Here is a 19924-nt window from a genome sequence, read left to right as displayed (position 1 = left end):
CAACAAGCATCTAACATCTTTAAATATTAATGAGATACCTTTCTGAAAACTTTTCAGACGTGCAGCAAAATTTACAAAATTTTGTTTGTTACTTTGTCAATTATGGATTTATACCATTATTAATCCAGTATTTCCAGAACCAGTTCATAATCAACTTGAAAACCATAAAATTATAGATAACATGAAATAAAAACAACATATATGTATACTGGTATATGTAAGTATAGAGACATATATGCATCCAAGTTTGCATGTATACACAACACACAATTATCCATGAATTCAACTATAGAAAGCATACAAACCACAACACTTGATCACATGGACACCCCTCTCTGAATGCTTTTTAAATTCAGTTACATCTTTAGAGCCAGTTTAACATTGAACTGAATTTGAACTCTCTGTGAGAAACATTTTTGTTGATTTCCAGTGTCTTCTTTATAGACATTACCCAAATCAAATGTACATTATTGCTTACCTTTTCGAAGATTCATGAGCTATGTCAAAAATACAGAATTGCTTTGAATATGGACACAATGCTAGTGCACAAACAAGCTAAGTTGTCCTGATAATGTCATTTTTTAGAGGAATTGTGTCTATTAGTATATTTAAGAACAGTGCTTGGTGTCCATATCGCACGGTTTTTCAAACACACACTGACAGACAAAATAAGCAGAGACAGTTTTCTTATTTGTCAATATATGTAATTAACTCAATATTAAAAATTACACTTCATTGAAAGTCAATGCATTTATTTCACTTTTTTCATCTTCTGAGATTTTTTCTTTGACACTTTATCATCTGCACCCTTTCTTTTCCTCACGGCAGCAGTCGTTGAAGTGACAGCTTTTTTGGTATCCTGCAAAGACAATACATTGAGAAGTGGTGGTGAGAACTGGCACACACTGACTGCAGCATTGGAGTATGGCGTGTGGAACTGGCACACACACAATGCTTGGGGACATGATGGCAAAAATTGGCACATACACCCACAGCATGGAAATGTGTGGTGGTAAAATGTAGTATGGAGTGTGGTACTGGGAACTGACACATACACAATGCATGCAACTATGTAATTTTATTGCAATTTTACGTTTAAGGGAGAATGAGCCTCGAGGACAGATATTCAGACTCTAACACATTTATAATACTCTTCTGGCCTATCACTTGTGAGGGTTCACTTTTAAGCTCATAGAGTGAATAAATTTTTCACAGATTCATTGTTGTGAAAATAGCAAATCTGATTTTTCCCCATAGAGTTAACAAAGGGATGGTGGCCATTTTGAATTTCAAATATCAGTAAATTTAAGGAAATTTGTCTCATGATATCAAAATGTGAAGCTGACCTACAAAATTTACTCAGGAAAGTTTGAACAAAAGTTTAAGTCTTTCAACATCAAGGTACATACTACCATAAGATGTATACATGTTTAGAAGTAGCAAAATCCTCTCCTTACTTCTGTTACGTTGCTCTTGAAAAACCACTGAGTAAGGACACACTTATTTAGATGCCCTTTGAATGACATACATATTATTACTTTCCCAGATAAATACAGCATTTTATGTATAGAATGAAAAACAATTCACTGAATTTATGGTAAAGTGATAAATTCACTGGAAAGAAAGAATCTAAGATACATCTCAATTGTCGTACATCTTTATTCATGTCTAAGATGTCTCGCCTATTTAATTTTGATTTAAATCTGATGTCACCATATGACAAGGAACAATTAGACAAATAAGACAACTACAGGCTTAAAATGGAACTGATGACACTAGTCTCACAACAGTGTATTACATAAATATGGCACAAATATTGCAAACGCATTCAGTGAACACACTGGTTCTGGATACTTTGAGGTTTATACACCTACCCGGTCTGTTTTCTGCTTCTGTTTCACCGCTTTTAATTCCTTCTCCTTGTTTGATCCAAAATTTTCTTTTCCTGCAACTTCAGTCATTTTTGTTTGGTGTTGTGTCGCTTGTCTGGCTTTAACTCTCCTGTTTCTCTTAGTTTTTTCTTTAATTGAGCATTCTGAGTCAGAGTCACTTTCTGATTGGTCAACATCAATGTTAATGTTTGTCCTTGATTCTGATTGGCTGCATTTCTCACTTGAATGCTCTGGGATTTCCATCTCTGTGCCTGATTGGATAACTTTAATTTTCTCTGCTGATTCCTCTCCTGATTCATTACTGCTTTCACTGTCAGACTCAACTGGCATATTGGACTCTGGAACTTTTGATTCATCTTCCTCCGATTCAGATTCAGACTCACTTTCTGAATGATGACCTATTCTGAGTTTTCTATCTGGTGCTTTGTCAACAGTAAAGAAAGTCTCTTTAGTTTGCACATCCATGGGTTCTTGTGAAGACAACCTGCCATGATAAGAAAAATAGATTTTTTTTACTGATCTATTATTTCTAAGATTTCAGGATCAAACAAACAATGATGATATAGAATTCTCCTAGGCTTTGTTGAAAACGTGGTTTATGTTTCACACTTCTGGAGATGGACAATCACTATTATAAAAGCCTTGCTGGGAAACATGTTTTTATCATGCGAACTTGTATTAGCATCCTTCTACCAACTCAAAAAATAGTGCATAGATGGTTTTAGAGTTCGCATGTTAACAAGTTTTTTTTTAACATCATTGTTTACACTTTCGCAGTATGACTTTTGTTTACCTTTTTCACAGCATGTCAATCACTCTAAAACAACATCAAGAACAAAAGTTTCTGTTATTACTGCGATAATTTCAAATCTACCTACTTTGCAACACCACTCGACACAATTTCTTTGTATTAAACAATAGAAGAGCAACTTGCACATTGCATGCAACTGCAGCCACAAGGAATAATAGGCAACACAAGGTTTTTTAAATAAATGTGGCTGTAAGTATCACTCACTACTCAACTGAGCTGTGAGGAGCATAGTGCCATGCTAAAGGGTACAACACATGCTTGATTTTCAAACTCACCATCCTTTGACAGTGAGTCTGTTACCCTGGCTACATCCTTGTCTAAAACACACTGTCCTCTAAATTGTAAGTCCTGTACCCTAACCAGTGGGTCATGATGCCTTTAGTACATGTCATAGCCTTATGCCATCAAATTACACAGAATTCAAAATAGAACAAGCTGATTAGATAGGTCTAAAAGATGGGATACTGGTTTCAATTTGTGTGTATCTTTGCTCAGGAATAATATACAGTGATTTCACTAGAGTATGTATGCATGTATTTGGATAGCAAGACCACACAGCTGAATCTGGTGTTGCAAAAGTGATTATACTTACTCTAGACTTGTGTTTTCTCCAGAAACCAACCTCATCTTCTGCCAGGTATACTCAACAAACATCGACTGTTGCAGGAGGCGGTCCATTCTCTGGAAATGTCTCTCTATGAATTAAAGAAAACAAAACTAAATACACGCACAAACTATAAAGCAACATTAAGCTGATGTCAGCATGTAGTGCTCTAGAAATAAAAAACATCCATTTCTGCTTTCCTTATAGAAAGCTAAGGATGCAGAAAATAGACAAAAACAGTTCATGGGTTTTCAATTTGAATTTTGAGAAATTGGAAAGTCATAGAAAACAAGAAATAGCACAAAAATCTCATGATTCTGCTGTTAGCATTAACATATTTTCAAGTTAAATATATAGACTAAGTATACATGTTTTTGTTTTGAAAATAAAGAAACATGGGAGAGGAAAACCAAAGCAGCCTTTTTTCTGGTTTTCTGAGGTTTCACAAATGAATCAATAAAGACTAACAGTGTTGAATTTGGTGATGAAGAACTCTCCTAGGCTTTGTTGAAAACCTGGTTTATATTTCACATTTCTGGTGATGGATTCTGCTGATGGAATTACAATTATGCTGTAGGATGCTGGACATTGCTTTCTCAATAAAGTAATGATTACCACATTCCACTCAACAGTTAGAGAATGTAATTTTCCACTTAGTCTGAGATGGATCATTCTGTTGTTTCTTGAGTAGCAAGAACTCTTCATTTTGATAAATTGTCACTGATTTTCTTGCATCTAAATATTACAACACTCCAGTATTTTGTAAGAGAAAATTTGGGAATTTTGTCCAAGTCTTTGCAAATAGAACCATAAATAACTCCAAGGCTTATAAGGTAGAACAGGCCTCAGGGACAGATATTCAGACTCTAAAATTTCTACAATTCTTTTCTGATCTACCACTTATGGGGTCTCATTTTAAATCTCTTAGATAAATAAAAACTTTCACCATATTTTAGTTTTTCGAAAATCCAAAATTTAATTTTCCCCCATAGAGTTAACACAGGGATGGCGGGATTTTTGAATTTCAGATATTGCAAACTGTTTGGCAATTTGTTTCTCTAGATCCAAACTTTGCATAGTGACCCCAATTTTTATTGTTACATGTAATTTGGTAAGAGAATGGCTGAAATGTTCATTTACGAAAGTTTGAGGAAAAGTTTAAGTCTTTCACTTTCGAGGCACATATTACCTTAATGCTGAATAGTAAAACAGCTTGGTAATACTCATCATTCTTTATATTAGAGGGACAATAGCTGTATCTTTTGATAATATTTTCATCATTTGTGTTTGAGAAAACTTGTATATTATTCTTCTTCACAGAGTGAAATACACATTATTAGCCTAAAACACAAAGCACTGTGTACAGTATGCACTGCTACTCTGAATGGATGAAATCTAGTCCCAAGTGTAATTCATCTGTCAACAATTACTGGCATATTGGAATTTTATATAAGTGAAGGCTCTGTGGCCAAATTAAACACCTGGCATTTAGACAACTTTGGAAGGAGATCAAGAAATTATTGTATTTTAAAGAGACAACAAATGCTGCAAAATACATCAAAAGTTACGGCTAATCATGCCGTAATATTCTATATGTCTTACCTGTGTACGGTAGGAAACCTTCCAGACATTCTTTGACATTGGGGTACTTGACAAGATCTTCTGGGTGGATTTTCTGTAGTACGACTTTCAAGACTGTCTGTGCTTGGTGACAATGTTTGGAATTGGTATTCCACTGTACAGCAAAGTCAAGGACGGATGCTGTGGATGAAATACAGACCATTTAGATTACAGCAAAGTCAAGGACAGATGCTGTGGATGAAAGACACACCATTTAGATTACAGCAAAGTCAAGGACAGATGCTGTGGATGAAATACAGACCATTTAGATTACAGCAAAGTCAAGGACAGATGCTGTGGATGAAAGACACACCATTTTGAATTGCAATAGAGCTTTCACTCAGAACAGAGTTCAAATAATTTGCAAACCTTTCTTGTAACATAACAGAACATACAAGACAGCTGGTAAATTAATTTTTGATGAGTGGCAAATTGTTCTCTTGTTTGATGCCATTTACTGCAAAATGGATTATTAAAGTCACATCAAGATTTTGTGCCACAGATAATTTGTCATTTAAGTCTGTATTCACCTATATCGGTACGACAGTATAATACTAAATTCTTCCAATAGAAATATTTGTACATATTTACTTTCTTGAATTATCATTTCTGATAAACACCATTGCCAGACGTTGCATATTCTGCTAATTAATAAGTTACTCTATAGTTGGAGACCTTCCCCACAAGAAATGGAAAGTTACAAATATACAAGTCTGTACCCTTTTCTTTTCAACATTTCAGCCCAAAAAGTACATACTCATCGAAATATTACAAAACTCACATGCTATGGAAAGTTTTGTATCAACCAATCACTCATGGACTCGATTGGTTTGTTTTAAATATGCACAAAGGTAAGGATCCTATGTGGCGTCTTTAGAGCAGATGGTATCAGAGCTTTTCATTCTGTGCTTGCTACTTGTCAAAATCATGCTTGCAAAGCCACAATGTCACACGCTGTGACTTACTATCTCTGTATATAAACATACTTACCAATTTGATCTTCCCTTAATTTACCAATGGTTTTGTCCAAGTCAGACACACCACCTGGTTCATTAAGTATATCTAGAAAAGACAAAAATCAACATAATTGAGGAAATTTGGGTGTAAAATGGCTCATACAAGATTAAATGAAATATATCCATAAGTATAAAATTAGACTGGGTGGCAAGAATTTGGAACATTCTGAAATTCATACCTTTTATGATTTGGAGAAGTTTAAAAGGTTGATTCAAAGTGATGGCTAATCCTATCGCTTTCAAGAATTTCTTCTGTTGTAGAAGATTAGATAACTCTTGTTCTCTGTGAAATAAAAAGATACATTTCAAATGAAACAGTCAGAAAGTAGGATTGACTCCCGACAACGTCAGAGCATCATCAGTAATACCCAAAAATATAAATATTGGCAGAAAAAAATTCAGGAAATTATGCCTGTGTTGTTACTGAAACTACAAAAATAACATGTCAAAAGATCTGAACATAAGTTTCAATAATGTACATGGACAAAATTTGTCCAAATTTCTGTTGCCGGTGACCAATGTTGTGTGCAAGTTGCTATATTCAGTCACAACCCTACAATAGATGACTTCTGAAATGTCTGAAAACAAAAGTATTTCAGGGCAACTTTGCCTCAGAGGGCGCTGTTTATTTGAGACCACATATCGAACAAATTCAGACTTTAAATTCAGTCTGCCATCGCTATAAAATTATAGCATCACCACTTCCAGCAGATGTGTCCTGTAGCTGACCAAAGCCATTACACACAGGTTGCAGTAAAGGGTAGCCCCCACCAACTGCGCCCTCACAGGGAGAGTAACTCTGAACCGCTTTTGTTTTTAGACATTTCAGAAATCATCTATTGCAATACATGCAATAGTAAGTGATTTGGTGATTCATTTCATTATGAAGGTGTAAATGTAAAATTAAATCAAAGAATGTCCTGGATGCAGACGGCCATCAGTTTTGAGAAGAAATTGAAGAAAATAAGAGTGTTCTGTACTGATTTGAAGATCGAAGATCTGAAGATTGATTCATGCATGATTATGACACAAAATTCCAAAATTTGGACTCACTGCAGTATGATGTGTTCTTGTTTTGATGCCTCTTCCTCTTTCTCTATTTCAGTGACATCCTGAAATACAATATTATAATTACAGTTTGCCAGTACAAGTGACAACATGATACATGCAAGTGTCATGTTTTGTACAGGGTCAATATTACTGAAAACAATGACTTTGTCACATCTAGTCAATGCACTACATTTAGGATCAGTCACGTGTCAAGCTTTCTACAGGGTCAATGTTACCAAACACAATTGACTTTGTCACATCTAGTCAGTGTACTACATCTGGGATCAGCCTACATAGAAGATTGAAAACTTGTGGAACACACAGGATACCGTTGACAAACTTCTTTTAATAAGCAAAAGAGCACTAGTTTATCAAAATTTAATGAAAAGAACAGGTGATGATAATGAGAATTAATTGTACATATTGTGTGGAAATGCATCATTCATAGAAGGAAAGCAAATTTAATGTTCTGATGTCAATGCACATATATTTTGATCTTGGACACACATAATACATGTAAATTTGCCACTCTGTTGGAAACTTCTGGAGACAGACTGAGTTACCGCGTATTCCGAGTGCTGGAAACTATTCGCGCAAGATCTCATACAGGTATGTGTGCACATCGTTTGGTATATGGGGTAACATTAGCAATGGCAGTCAATGGTGTTGATGATAATATCTAAAGAGGATCTTGACATACAACTTGAACTTTAATAACAAATTACTGACATACACTTTACCTGCCAGAGAATAATAGAGGAATCAGCTGCTCCTGTGACTATGTAATCTCCTGTTGCCTTGGCAACTAGTGCCCAACATTTGTCCTCATGTTCATCAAAAGTGTTGACACATTCATTGTTTTTTATTGTCCAAAGTTTGACAATGCCATCAGAGCCGCTGGACAGTAGCTGCATACCACGACTTATAAATGTCACCTTCAACACTGAACAATCATGGCCTTCAAATGACTGAAATTGAAAGTCAGAAAATAAGGACAAATAAGGACAATAAGTTAAAAATGGTGTACATATTCAATACTCAAAGCCCAATAACATAAAAACACAACTACTTCAAATAAAACAACTGATATTTCCATATTCTATTGAGTACAGACTCACGATCAGAGGATTGCGAGGTAAACTCTATAGCACGGTCTTGTGCTCTTGAACAAGGCAGTTTAGTCATTGATGCAATGAATAGTGGGTACTTCACACACACACACACACACACACACACACACACACACACACATATATATATATATATATATATATATATATATATATATATATATATATATAATATATATATATATATATATTTATATATATACTGAGAATCTAGGAACTTGTACATGTAGTTGTCACTCTACAGGCTGTTTCATGCGCTAAGCAATCATCAGGAGTGAAGGTTTGGCGGCAATTGAACTGTTTATATATTGTATTGCAGGTGGGCATGCATATTCAAATAAGCGGTTGTGGCCAATAGCAAGTCAGTTATTACAGAGGAGGAATTTGCTGCGGTGTCTGCATTTTGAGAGGAATTCAGCACGTTTGTTGAGGGTTGATTTGCTATCTGAATAAATTATATGGAGTTTTTCTGTTATGCAAAGGTTGCAGCGTTTGGTTTTATTTGAATAGAGGGGAGCTCTGTCGATAATTGACCATTTGATATCGTAGTTTGTGTTGTTGTCTTTGAGTTTCCATATGAATTTGAGAGCTCTGTGCTATTTCTGTGCTTGGGAGTTTTGAAAGTGTACTTGTGATACGTGTATCTTTGTTGGAAGGTTGGAGTCCGTGAGTCCAATGTAGTGTTTCTGATCGTTGCTTGTGGTGACAGTGGCTTTGTATATTACTGAAGAGGTGAGGCAGTTTCCTGAAAGTGGACAATCGTCTTTTTTGCGGCAGTTGCACCACTTCTCTTGCTCCCTGTCTTTATGTAGTATTTGGTTGTTGTGGGCTTTGATTATACTTCCCATGTTTCTGGAGCAACTGTAGCTTACTTTCACGTTGTTTTTATTGAAGAGCTTGTGTAGACGGTGGCCTTCTGGAAAGTGGGTCTTAATCAAGTTCAGGAATGTTCTGCCAATGTTGGTTTTCACTGCCTTGTTGAACGGGGGATTGTACCAAATGATTCGTCTACTGCGTTTTCTTTTGTTTTCGTTGCTTGGTGACTGGGGCTCGTACTTCATTTTGTATGTGTATCCACTTTGTTTCAGCGCCTTTTCGAAGTCGGGGGCTGCTTTCTTGAATGTTGTTTCACAATCTGAGATGTTTGATATTCTGCTGTTGACTGAGATAGGTATTTGTTCCAGAATTGGCGGGGGGTGGTTGGATCGTCTATCGACGTAGAGAAGCTGGTTGTTTGGTTTGCTGTATGGTTGGTAGAAGCATTTTCCAGGTTGAATGTTACGTCAAGGAAGTTAGTGGTCTTGATATTTGCTTGTATAGTTATGCGGAGATCAAATGCGTGGAAAAGGAAGTGAGTTCCTTTTTCAGTTTTTCACATTGCCTTGCTGATTTACTGCTTGTGATGGCGAGCCCGTCGTCTCGGTAAAGACCGTGTTTTTCTTTGCCGAGTTTCTTGCTGAGGTGGGAGAGGATGTACAATCCGACGAGCTCACATATCTCAGCTCCGTCAAAACTTCCCATGGTTATGCAGGGTTTTACATCACTTTTTACTTTTGAGAGTCCCTGGGACTCCTGGTGTTAGAAAATGGGAGTCCTACATCAAAATATGGGGGTCCCAATTTATTTCACAAAAATATTTTATAGTTTTTCAATGCCATGGTCTTCACTGTGTTCAATTAGTATTAAAACACACAGCAAATAGTTGCATATTTCTTAAAATAATTCCTACATGAAAATTCTAGTTCACAGGAACATCACCCAAATCACTAAAGACGTCTCTGACAGTGTGTGAATCATTAGTCATTCTATTCAATGTGTCCCTAGTAGACTGAACACTTTTTTTGATATAAGAGGTGACAGAATCTTTCTGAAATGTAAGGCTCAAAATTCCAATGACAGTAAGAACATCAATCAATAAGGCAGTGAATAGCAGACACAATGAATTAGAGATAAATTTCAACAGCTCATCAGCCTTTCCCCTTTTTTGTCACTTGCAAGTGCCAAGGCAATTGGCTCAAAACTGATGAAAACCATCTTGACAGCTGATTCGACCCACAGCCAGCGAACAGATGTAGCCTCAGTAATTCGTTTTGCTTTCCCATTCAACAGAGTTTGAATTTCCCTAAGTTTGTCATATCTCACACTAGAGTCAATGAAGTATTTATACAATGAATGGATTATATTATGATATTCTTTGCAATATTCAATATCTCTGCCTGCTTGGGAAGCAGCAAGATTCAATCGATGTGCAACACAATGCACTTGAACAAGGTTGGGATTTCTGGCTTTTAATTTTGCACCCAACCCGTTCAAACGGCCGGTCATTACGGCCGCCCCGTCTGTTCCTAGTCCATATATTTTGTTCACGGCTGCGTCACAGATTTCTTTCCTAGTCAAAAATTCAATCAAGGCGTTTCGATCTCTGCAGCAGTGGCATCTGTAATTTACTGGTTACAGAGGAAAGAAACATTCGCCTCGCCATTCTGAATATATCGAACATATACTGCAAGTTTCTTATGAATGAAATGTCACAACACAAGTCTCATCCAACATTATACCGATGACGTCACTTGCATGTATGCTATCAATCAGGGACTTCTCGATCGCACGTTGAATACACTCTTCAAACACCATAACTATCTGAGGACGTTTGTAATATTCAATGTCTAAGCCGTTCAGATTCTGCAGATGAATGATGTCAGTGAATACATCGCATGGAAGGTCACGTTTAGCGATCAGGTAAACAGTACGTAATTGTGCAGCGTACGCCTCGAGTTCGTTACTCTTACCGCTACGTATCACTCCACTCGTAACTGTGCTCTTACCCTGCAACTGCCGGTCCTCATGCTTAGGATTTTAACGCTTGTGAGACGACTTTTCGAGTCCTGATGACGAGTGAGAGTTGAATGTTGAAAATTACAAAAACCTTCCATGAACGGGCATGTAACATTTGCTTTCAAACATACACCGCACTCCATGACGTTTCGCTCTTCAGAATATCGAAGCCATTTATAGTAAATCTAGTGAGTCAACTTCTGTTGAATGTTCGTAATTTTGCTGACTTGGTCGGGGGACCTGATTATCAGTATCGCATGGCGTAGCTGCCGTTTCGGCCTCGACCAAACCTGCATGGTGCTGGTTGCTGCGGCCGCCGAAAAACTTTCGCAGATCGGCCTGTTTTGACACGACCCGCCCTGATGCATAAACATGTATTAATCAACACAAACAAGAAATCGACCAATTAAGAATCAGTTTACATTTTGAAAGTAACTTTTTACAGCAATAGAATTTGTTTCCGCGGTTACCATTGGTTATGAAACAGTGGAGGCCAATGCACTATGGAGCATTCCATTAAAGTACGGGGTCGGTAAGGTTTACTGGGATGTGTTTTACGTGTTCAGCAGCTTCGCGAGGTGTACACCAGCAACAGATATTGCTGCGTCCCAAGGGACGCGTGGTTTAGTTTTTGAGGGGTCCTGCGTCCGGTTTTATGCGTAAAGGACGCAGAAATGCGCGTCATGTAAAACCTGGTTATGTCAAACATGTCTTCTGAGTTTCTCTTGGTCCGTACGGAATCATTGTTGAACAGTGCGGATTTTCTTGAGTGCATTATGATTTCTTCTTCTTCGTCGGAGATGTCGGTGTGTTTCCGTGCGTGATGGATAGCTTCTGTTAGCAATTTCTTTGTGATTGACGGGTAGAATTCTATAATGTCAAAGGCGATGAAACTTTTGCTTGCTTTCCGTTGAATTCTTTTGAACCAGTTTATGACATTTGACTGTTTTTCCATTGATTTAGATAGGTTTTGGAGAGTACATCTTTGTTTATGCGGTCAAGAATTGTCTTGCTTATGGTGCCAATTTCTGTTTTGGATGGATTGATGAGTCTGCAGGTTGGCTTGTTTATGAAATTGTCCTTGTGGTCTTTTAGGGTGATAAAAGCTTCTTTCTTTGCTATTGTTTCAACCCTGTCTTCAATGTGTAGCTTTTCGGTGATGGATTTGGCCACCTTGTTGATTTCGTAGATGCTATCATCGTTCACTTTTTTGTATGATTTAGTGATGTTGTCGTGTAGGAGTTTACGTAATGTTCCTTGGATGTTTTGTAGAAGTTAGTGGTTTTGTCGGCCGGGATGATAAGTTTATCAACATTTCTTATCATTTTCAGGTCTTGTTTGAGTCGCTTTTGGAAATCACACTTGACATCACGGAATTCTACAGTTTTCTACCATTTTCTGGACATCGTCTTCAAAGGCCTTCATCTCGTCGATTTGGGGTGGGTACTTACTGGTTTTGAAACCGAATGTTTCCCTCCTCTCTTCGGTGTCTTCTGTTTTTTTGAGAAAGTGTAGTAGTTTCCATCTCATGCGCTTCAGGACGCTCTCTGTTTTCTCTATCAACCACTTCTTGTATTCCTTCATAGGTGGTATAGGGATGTTTTCATTGAATATCCGAAGTTTACTCGTTCCATGTTGGATGCCAGTCTTGACTATAGTGCTCGACACTAATGGGAGCAGTTTACGAAAATGGTTTGCTTGTCAATGCAGGCAAAGTATAGTGCTCAATGCATTTCTGCAGGGCGGTAATACAGGTGGGAAGTATAATCAGAGCCCACAACAACCAAATACTACATAAAGACAAGGAGCAAGAGAAGTGGTGCAACTGCCGCAAAAAAGACGATTGTCCACTTTCAGGAAACTGCCTCACCTCTTCAGTAATATACAAAGCCACTGTCACCACAAGCAACGATCAGAAACACTACATTGGACTCACGGACTCAACCTTCAAACAAAGATACACGTATCACAAGTACACATTCAAAACACCCAAGCACAGAAATAGCACAGAACTCTCAAAATTCATATGGAAACTCAAAGACAACAACATAAACTACGATATCAAATGGTCAATTATCGACAGAGCTCCCCCCTATTCAAATAAAACCAAACGCTGCAACCTTTGCATAACAGAAAAACTCCATATAATTTATTCAGATAGCAAATCAACCCTCAACAAACGTGCTGAATTCCTCTCAAAATGCAGACACCGCAGCAAATTCCTCCTCTGTAATAACTGACTTGCCATTGGCCACAACCGCTTATTTGAATATGCATGCCCACCTGCAACACAATATATAAACAGTTCAATTGCCGTCAAACCTTCACTCCTGATGATTGCTTAGCGCATGAAACAGCCTGTAGAGTGACAACTACAAGTTCCTAGATTCTCAGTATTACCGCCCTGCAGAAATGCATTGAGCACTATACTTTGCCTGCATTGACAAGCAAACCATTTTCGTATATATATATATATATATATATATATATATATATATATATAATATATATATATATATATATATATATATATATATATATATAATTTCCTGCGATTCGAAGCAGGAAATTATTGTCTTGTACACGAACAGGTGCGAATTACTCAGTTGTCAATAGAATGCAAGTTGGTCAAATGTGACAGGTGTATAGTTGTGAGTATATAAGTAGGGAGGCCAGTAGGTCGCCCAGGACGTGCTGAATTGACACTCAATCACCAGTGACTTAGTCATGTTCAAAATGAAAAACATTGATAACGGGAAAGAAAATTGTGGAAAAAAATACATGAGGCTAAAAATTAAAAATGCAGCTATTCTCTCATATGTTTTTTTATTTCTTTATATGAACTATTCACTTTTTGAATAAACTGCAAAATTGAGCTAGAAACGGTACCGGGAACGGCGATCTGAAACATGGCAGCACCTAATATTTACATCGCTGATTTTGAAACGCATTTTTGAAAGTGAGCCAATCAAAACATCCCTTACATCGAATACTCATTTGAAAGCCCAGATCTCGCTCTTTCTCGCGATATAAGGTTCTTCACCAACATAGGGCAGTGTATATGACCAAATCCGAGACAAAAAATTGAGAGTGATTTTTCTGAGACCTAACCCGACCAACTCTCAGTGAAACGTCCTCTAGTACGCAGTTATATCATTATTTCTTTTGAATTTTTGCTAGAAAAATGAGAAATTTTGAACAGCTCACGTATTTATTGACGGAGATATTGACCACGCTTCACAGTAAGTGAGGCTACCCACAATGCTCCATGATCCGTACACACTGAGATCACTCATTGAACTGGAGCAAATTTCTTCTGTACACAGAACAGCTCGGTCCATATATCAAAATTCTGGGACCATAGTTTTGATAATCATAATTCTCTAATTTCTCACGGTGAATAATGAGAAGATCAATCCCTTTTGCGCAGAGGAGATAGCAATTTTGTGATTTTGTCGACATAGATTTTTGACAGCCATACACAATATTTCAAGGAAACTAAGGGAATAAGTTGCATCTGTGTTGGCAAAGAAAGGGTATTGATTTTTTTAAATGTTTGTAACAAAGGAAATTTGCATGTCTGACAGGTGGTATGATGAGACCATCTTAGTTGCTGATAACTTTACCATGACAAGTATGCAATTTTTAGTACCTCCAAACATCGACTTCTCATTCAATTTACTCCTGAATTTTAAAGATGATCAATAATTTTGGAACATAGTTTTAACCAATAATCCTTAAATTAAATTCTAAGTTTCAAATTGTTCAGAAACTGATAAAATTGAAGAAGCCTTTACCAAATAATGTCAAAACTCCACATGGCCCCAGTGGTGATGTTTTGAAAGCCTTTATTTGGATAAAATACTTTTTGTAGGTAGTTTTAATGCAGTAGAGCTATTCAAAAGTGTCATCAGCTCAAAAAGACCTTCAATTTGATATATCACTAATGCCATTTGAGCTTAATATTTTCATTTTGTCATTTCTCGTTAAGTGTCGTTCATCCGTTGCCATGGATAAATCCAATATGGCCACCATCGTAATCGCGTAATTTTAGGATACATTGTGTGTGCCATTGAAATCTATCTCCATGCCAAATTTGGTACAAAAAGATGTTTTATTACAAAGTTACAGCAAATTTACTGTAAATTTCAGCTAAAACTCCTTCATTTTTGTCCCATTGTTCCCATTGTTATTATATGTAGTCTTTCTACAGAAAGAGTAAAAGTGAATGTTTTAAAAAGCTATAAAATTGTAACCGTTCATCCAATTTCGAAAATTAAAAAAATGTTTAGCTTCTCTCATTGAAATCTAAAAACTACATTAATTAAAATGCAGATTGAACATTTCAAAATTTCAGTTGGCCTCCCTAATATAAGCAGGGGTTGTACAAGGTGTTAGTTAGTCTAGCGGTCCGTTTCTCAGTGCCGTACTCGAAACTTTTTTAGTTTTGTTGGTGGCATGTCCACATGTGTGTACATTTTGATCTTTCCATTGTATTAGAAACACATTTTGAGTTTTTAAGGATTATTAGGCATAGTACCAGTTATATTGACTTATAAGGTGCTGCCCTTCACCTGTGAGCATATTTAGCCTTGTATAAGGGTACAGGTTTCCGGAGTATTTTCCTGTTAAATTTAAGGTTTTTTCTGTTTTTTCCTGGACGGCTATATGCTATTTATATTCTTTAAGTGTAAGAGCGATTTTCATTACTATAGTTATCACATGTACATGCTTTTTTCACAGCAATAGCAGCAATAAACGAGTGCGGCCAGGTATCACTGAGTCACTGCTACCCTAGTAATATGTCGGTGTATGGTTGTTTTCGTAGTGTGCAGTGTTTAGACACACAGACACACACACACACACAGACACACACACACACACACACATATATATATATATATATATATATATATATATATATATATATATATATATATATTTACTATATATGTAAATAGGTACAGATAGATATAATTTTGGGGTTTTTATACTAATGACATCTTTCTTTCACATCCCTTACCAAAATTATTTCTACTGCAAATTTGCCGTGAGTTTGCTGCAAATATGCAGCAAGCATATACGGGTCAGTCACAATCAGGGTGCGCTAGATGATTTTCATTTGTTATGGACATATATCTGCTATTCAGACTGATATTATATTGCTTATTTGTTTCTAATAAATAGTAATAGTTGTAACTAACTTGGTCACATAAAGAAATATTGCATATATTGTGCAGGTTTGGTTGTACATCCACAAAAGTGCCTTTAAAAACTGTAAAAGTAGCGTTATGCCGTTTCACTTCAAAATGTACTTAATTTCAAAATGTTTTTTGGAACACAGTGTTAAAATTGTGGAATTTTTAGCTTACATATGTTATTGCAGAATACCTAACCTTTCTTCCACAAGTTATTTCATGTGTATGTGCATCGGAACAGAAACTGTGGTATTTTTACCAAAACTTTAACATCGTTATGTCTTTTGTGTTTTATGACCATAACTACATATGCCTTTAGTTTATATGTAGAAAAATGGATAAAATATTGTAATATTGAATTTAATTCCAACCTCAACATCCATGGCAAGCATTTTATACACCAAAATTTAAATAAATTCATATTGTATTGTTTTGTGAATAAATGAAAATGGAGATCGTTGTGGTCGGAATTTCTTGTAGCGTCCGTGACACACTCATATCTTAAGGACAACAGGAGTTATAAAAGATCTGATGTCACAGGCCTAAGTGTCAATAGTTGCCTACCTTAAATAAACAAAATTATATAATTACTCTCCCTTGCGTTCACTATTAATATTCCTAAAATATGGAAATGTAGCATCCGTGACGGTGTAGCGTCCGTGACGATGTTTACTACATAGTCATAATTAATAACTATTTAAAACATTTTAAAGCAGTTAATCCACTGAAACATATAAATACTAGTGTGTATTGTGTGTACATACATGGAGTTGGGTTACAAAATGTTTTCAAGGCATAAAATTGTAAATTTGCACAAAAAATTTTTACAAATTATTTTTTAAAAAGTAATAAAACACTCAAAAAGTTATGTTGAGCCTCAACTGTAACACTTAGATTGGTGTTTTTTAAGAATGCAGTAATTATATTGAATATGTTATTAGAATTCTAGTGAAAAGAACAATGAATTCTGTGCTGTATATGCATTTATTATTGTGTATTCCATTTCAATTCATTATGTCACGGATGCTACAATAAAATGCAAACATTGTTTTTCAGATTATAAGCCAATCTAAATGTGAAATAACCACCACATTTTATATAAAGGAAAATGAGGGCAACTCCACACATCGGCTCTACCAAGATTGTTTTGTATTTCGATATGGTGAATAAGAGGATCATTCCATTTATTTTGTGTGGAATACATGGCGAGACACCGGTGAATCAATAGTGCTTTGACCCTAGTCATGTGATCTGGGTCCCCAATAGATCGGTTTGTTGATTGAGTGATTTGTCTTAACGGTGTTTCGGAACCAAAAATGGGGTTCCTTCAGCAGTTTCTCTTGTTTTGTATCCCCTCCACTTGGTTATGTGATGAAGTCATCTTCGTCCTCGAGGAGAAGCCAGATTCGTTATTGAGAGAGTTAGCCACTATTGACTGACTCTATAGTGAGCGATCCAGTGTGTGGTGTCATTATAATTAACATGACCCAGCATCGACCGGAGTTTCTGGGCGCTTATAAGGATTTTTGTTTTAGGGCATATTTTGAGCATTGCTAGTGCTCGTTATGTTAACATTAAATGTTGTACTAATCTGACAACGATTGCTTGTTTTAGGCATTTAAATTGATTAACAGAACTTTTGGTTTTGTGTCAATTTTTCATGGACTTTGTAATAGATTTCGGGTCGATATTGGTGCCTGCTTTACGATGTTTGAAAAGCATGTTGTGAAAGGCTGTTTCAAGAAATAAATCTTATTTCTCTGTATTTAGCCATTCTCAGGTTTCATGGTTTCGTTAACAATATTTGCTGTAAACGGCCTTTGAAATCGGTTTGGTCTGAGGAGAGTATTGGTTTATTTAATTCATGCCGCCAACTTTGATTACTTATATGGCAGCTCTTTCAGTTTTTTATTTTCTTTGCCAAATGATGTTTTCTGTATTGCTCAGCAATCTTTTCAGTTTGGTTGATTGTAGTACCAATTCGATGACAGATTGCATCTTGGTTTTATGCGATAAGTTGTGGTATAAAATGGAGACAAATTTTAAAAAAATTCATTTTCCCTATTGTTGAAACTGCTATCGTGAAACCTTTTAACTGTTTGAGCGATATGGGCAAAGTGTTTTGAATTAACTCACCTGACTTTTCGGTTGTCGTTTCGGATATCGACTGACTGCTTATTCCTTCACATGTTGGTAAAAGTTACATAACGAGCTATGATTTTGTAAGAAGGATTGTTTTTGATGCTCGTTTTATAGACCATGAGGAGTGTTGTTAGAAAACGACTCGAGGGTTGATCCCAGAAGTAAGCTCAGCTGCAGTGATTTTTTACTCCCACTGATTTTTGCAGTAGTTGCTATAATCGCTTTCTTGTTCAATTTAAAGAAATTGTCAATGTTTTGACAGAATTTTCACAATTTAAATGTTTGATAGAGAAAGGTTTTGGAGAAAAGAGAAAGAAAAACCAGATTGTTAATTGCTTTTTATATTTCAAATTGACCTAACGTTCAAGTTTGATTTTGGTAGCGTCCGTGACAAAATTACATGTCATACTAAACAGAAAATATTTCAGAAAGAAGTTCATTTTGATTAGACTGAATGGTATTAATATTGTTGCTATAGCATGGTTAATTCATGACAATAAAACTTTTAAGTACGGCATACCAGCGGAAGGACATAGAGAAGTTGAAAGTCCTATTAAAAAATATGATCAATCTTGTTATATTTCTCACTAAACTTGAGGTTGTGTTTATTCATGGAAAAATTAAGTAAATCATACCAAGTATAGCTTATTTTAATGCCAATATGCATCTTTTATATTGTAATAACATAAGAAAGCATTAACAAATCATTGTTTAAAATTTTATTATGACATTTGTGTTTCATGTACAACATTTCTGTAGCGTCCGTGACACTGCGTCGACCATATAAAACAATGTGCACTGTGGTAAAACTAATGACGTTTGCTTCACCAAATTTTAGGAAGATATGCCCCATACCATAACCTTTCAACATATTATTTAACAAGACAGTTATCATGAACTTGAAATTTTGACCTAAGTGACACACTCTAGCGCACCCTGATTGTGACTGACCCGATAGCTTGCAGGAAGGAGTTGCAGAAGTTTGCAGCTAGCTGTGACCCTCCTGCAAACCCTTAAGTCAGTTTGCAGCAAATTTGCGGTAAACGACTAAGTTGCTGCAAATTTGCGGCAAACCAGATTATTGCTGCAAATATGCAGCAACACATGAATGACATATTTCCCACTATTTCATTACCAGGGAGTACACACTACACACTGAGTACTGTTGCACTTCGTGACCAGTCATGTGTAAGCAACATAAAATTGATCTTTCATTTATATTTTATGTTCATTTATTTCATAACAGACAATCCACTTTTTAAATTATAATAACTGGTAATGCTAGATAATGAACAGCTTCAGTTATGCTGGTGAAAGCATTGCATGGATATAGAGTGCATCTATAGTATATACTGTAGTGACATGATGTAATAAAAGTGCCCTTTGACAATCTGGTTGGGTAAATTATGGTTGGATCGAAAACTGAATTTTTAGGGAAACAAATTTTTGAAACAGGGACTTGTCTAAGTCTTGCAAGTTACACCGTGTATTTTCTGCGAATGATACCAAAATGCAAACAGTTTCGAACGAAATGTGCGTTTGATGATGGTCTGTAAGGACACGTCGTAGACTTTTGTTACTGCAAATCTGTACAGTAATGTTTCCGCTACTACCTCCAAGCAGAGT

The 19924-nt window shown here is 36.2% G+C and overlaps 1 protein-coding gene across 2 annotated transcripts in view; it reads right to left on the bottom strand.

The window, feature by feature from the left end:
* Positions 1-682: 682 nt before the first annotated feature.
* The window catches only part of LOC139151941 (transducin beta-like protein 3), a 41941-nt gene continuing 22699 nt past the window's right edge, over positions 683-19924 (bottom strand). For both annotated transcript variants that reach the window (XM_070725003.1, XM_070725005.1), the window contains exons 16-23: positions 7734-7961; positions 6997-7055; positions 6123-6226; positions 5918-5989; positions 4910-5068; positions 3296-3398; positions 1875-2376; positions 683-859 (exon numbers count right to left, since the gene is read on the bottom strand). In XM_070725003.1, coding sequence (XP_070581104.1) covers positions 752-859; positions 1875-2376; positions 3296-3398; positions 4910-5068; positions 5918-5989; positions 6123-6226; positions 6997-7055; positions 7734-7961 — 1335 coding nt within the window. In that variant the 3' untranslated portion in view covers positions 683-751. The remainder of the gene's footprint in view (positions 860-1874; positions 2377-3295; positions 3399-4909; positions 5069-5917; positions 5990-6122; positions 6227-6996; positions 7056-7733; positions 7962-19924) is intronic.

This window comes from Ptychodera flava, chromosome 15 (genome assembly GCF_041260155.1).
Source record: "Ptychodera flava strain L36383 chromosome 15, AS_Pfla_20210202, whole genome shotgun sequence".
Taxonomy (NCBI): domain Eukaryota; kingdom Metazoa; phylum Hemichordata; class Enteropneusta; family Ptychoderidae; genus Ptychodera; species Ptychodera flava.
The sequence above is the reverse complement of the archived record's forward strand: the minus strand, read 5'-3'. Positions and strand labels throughout refer to the sequence as shown.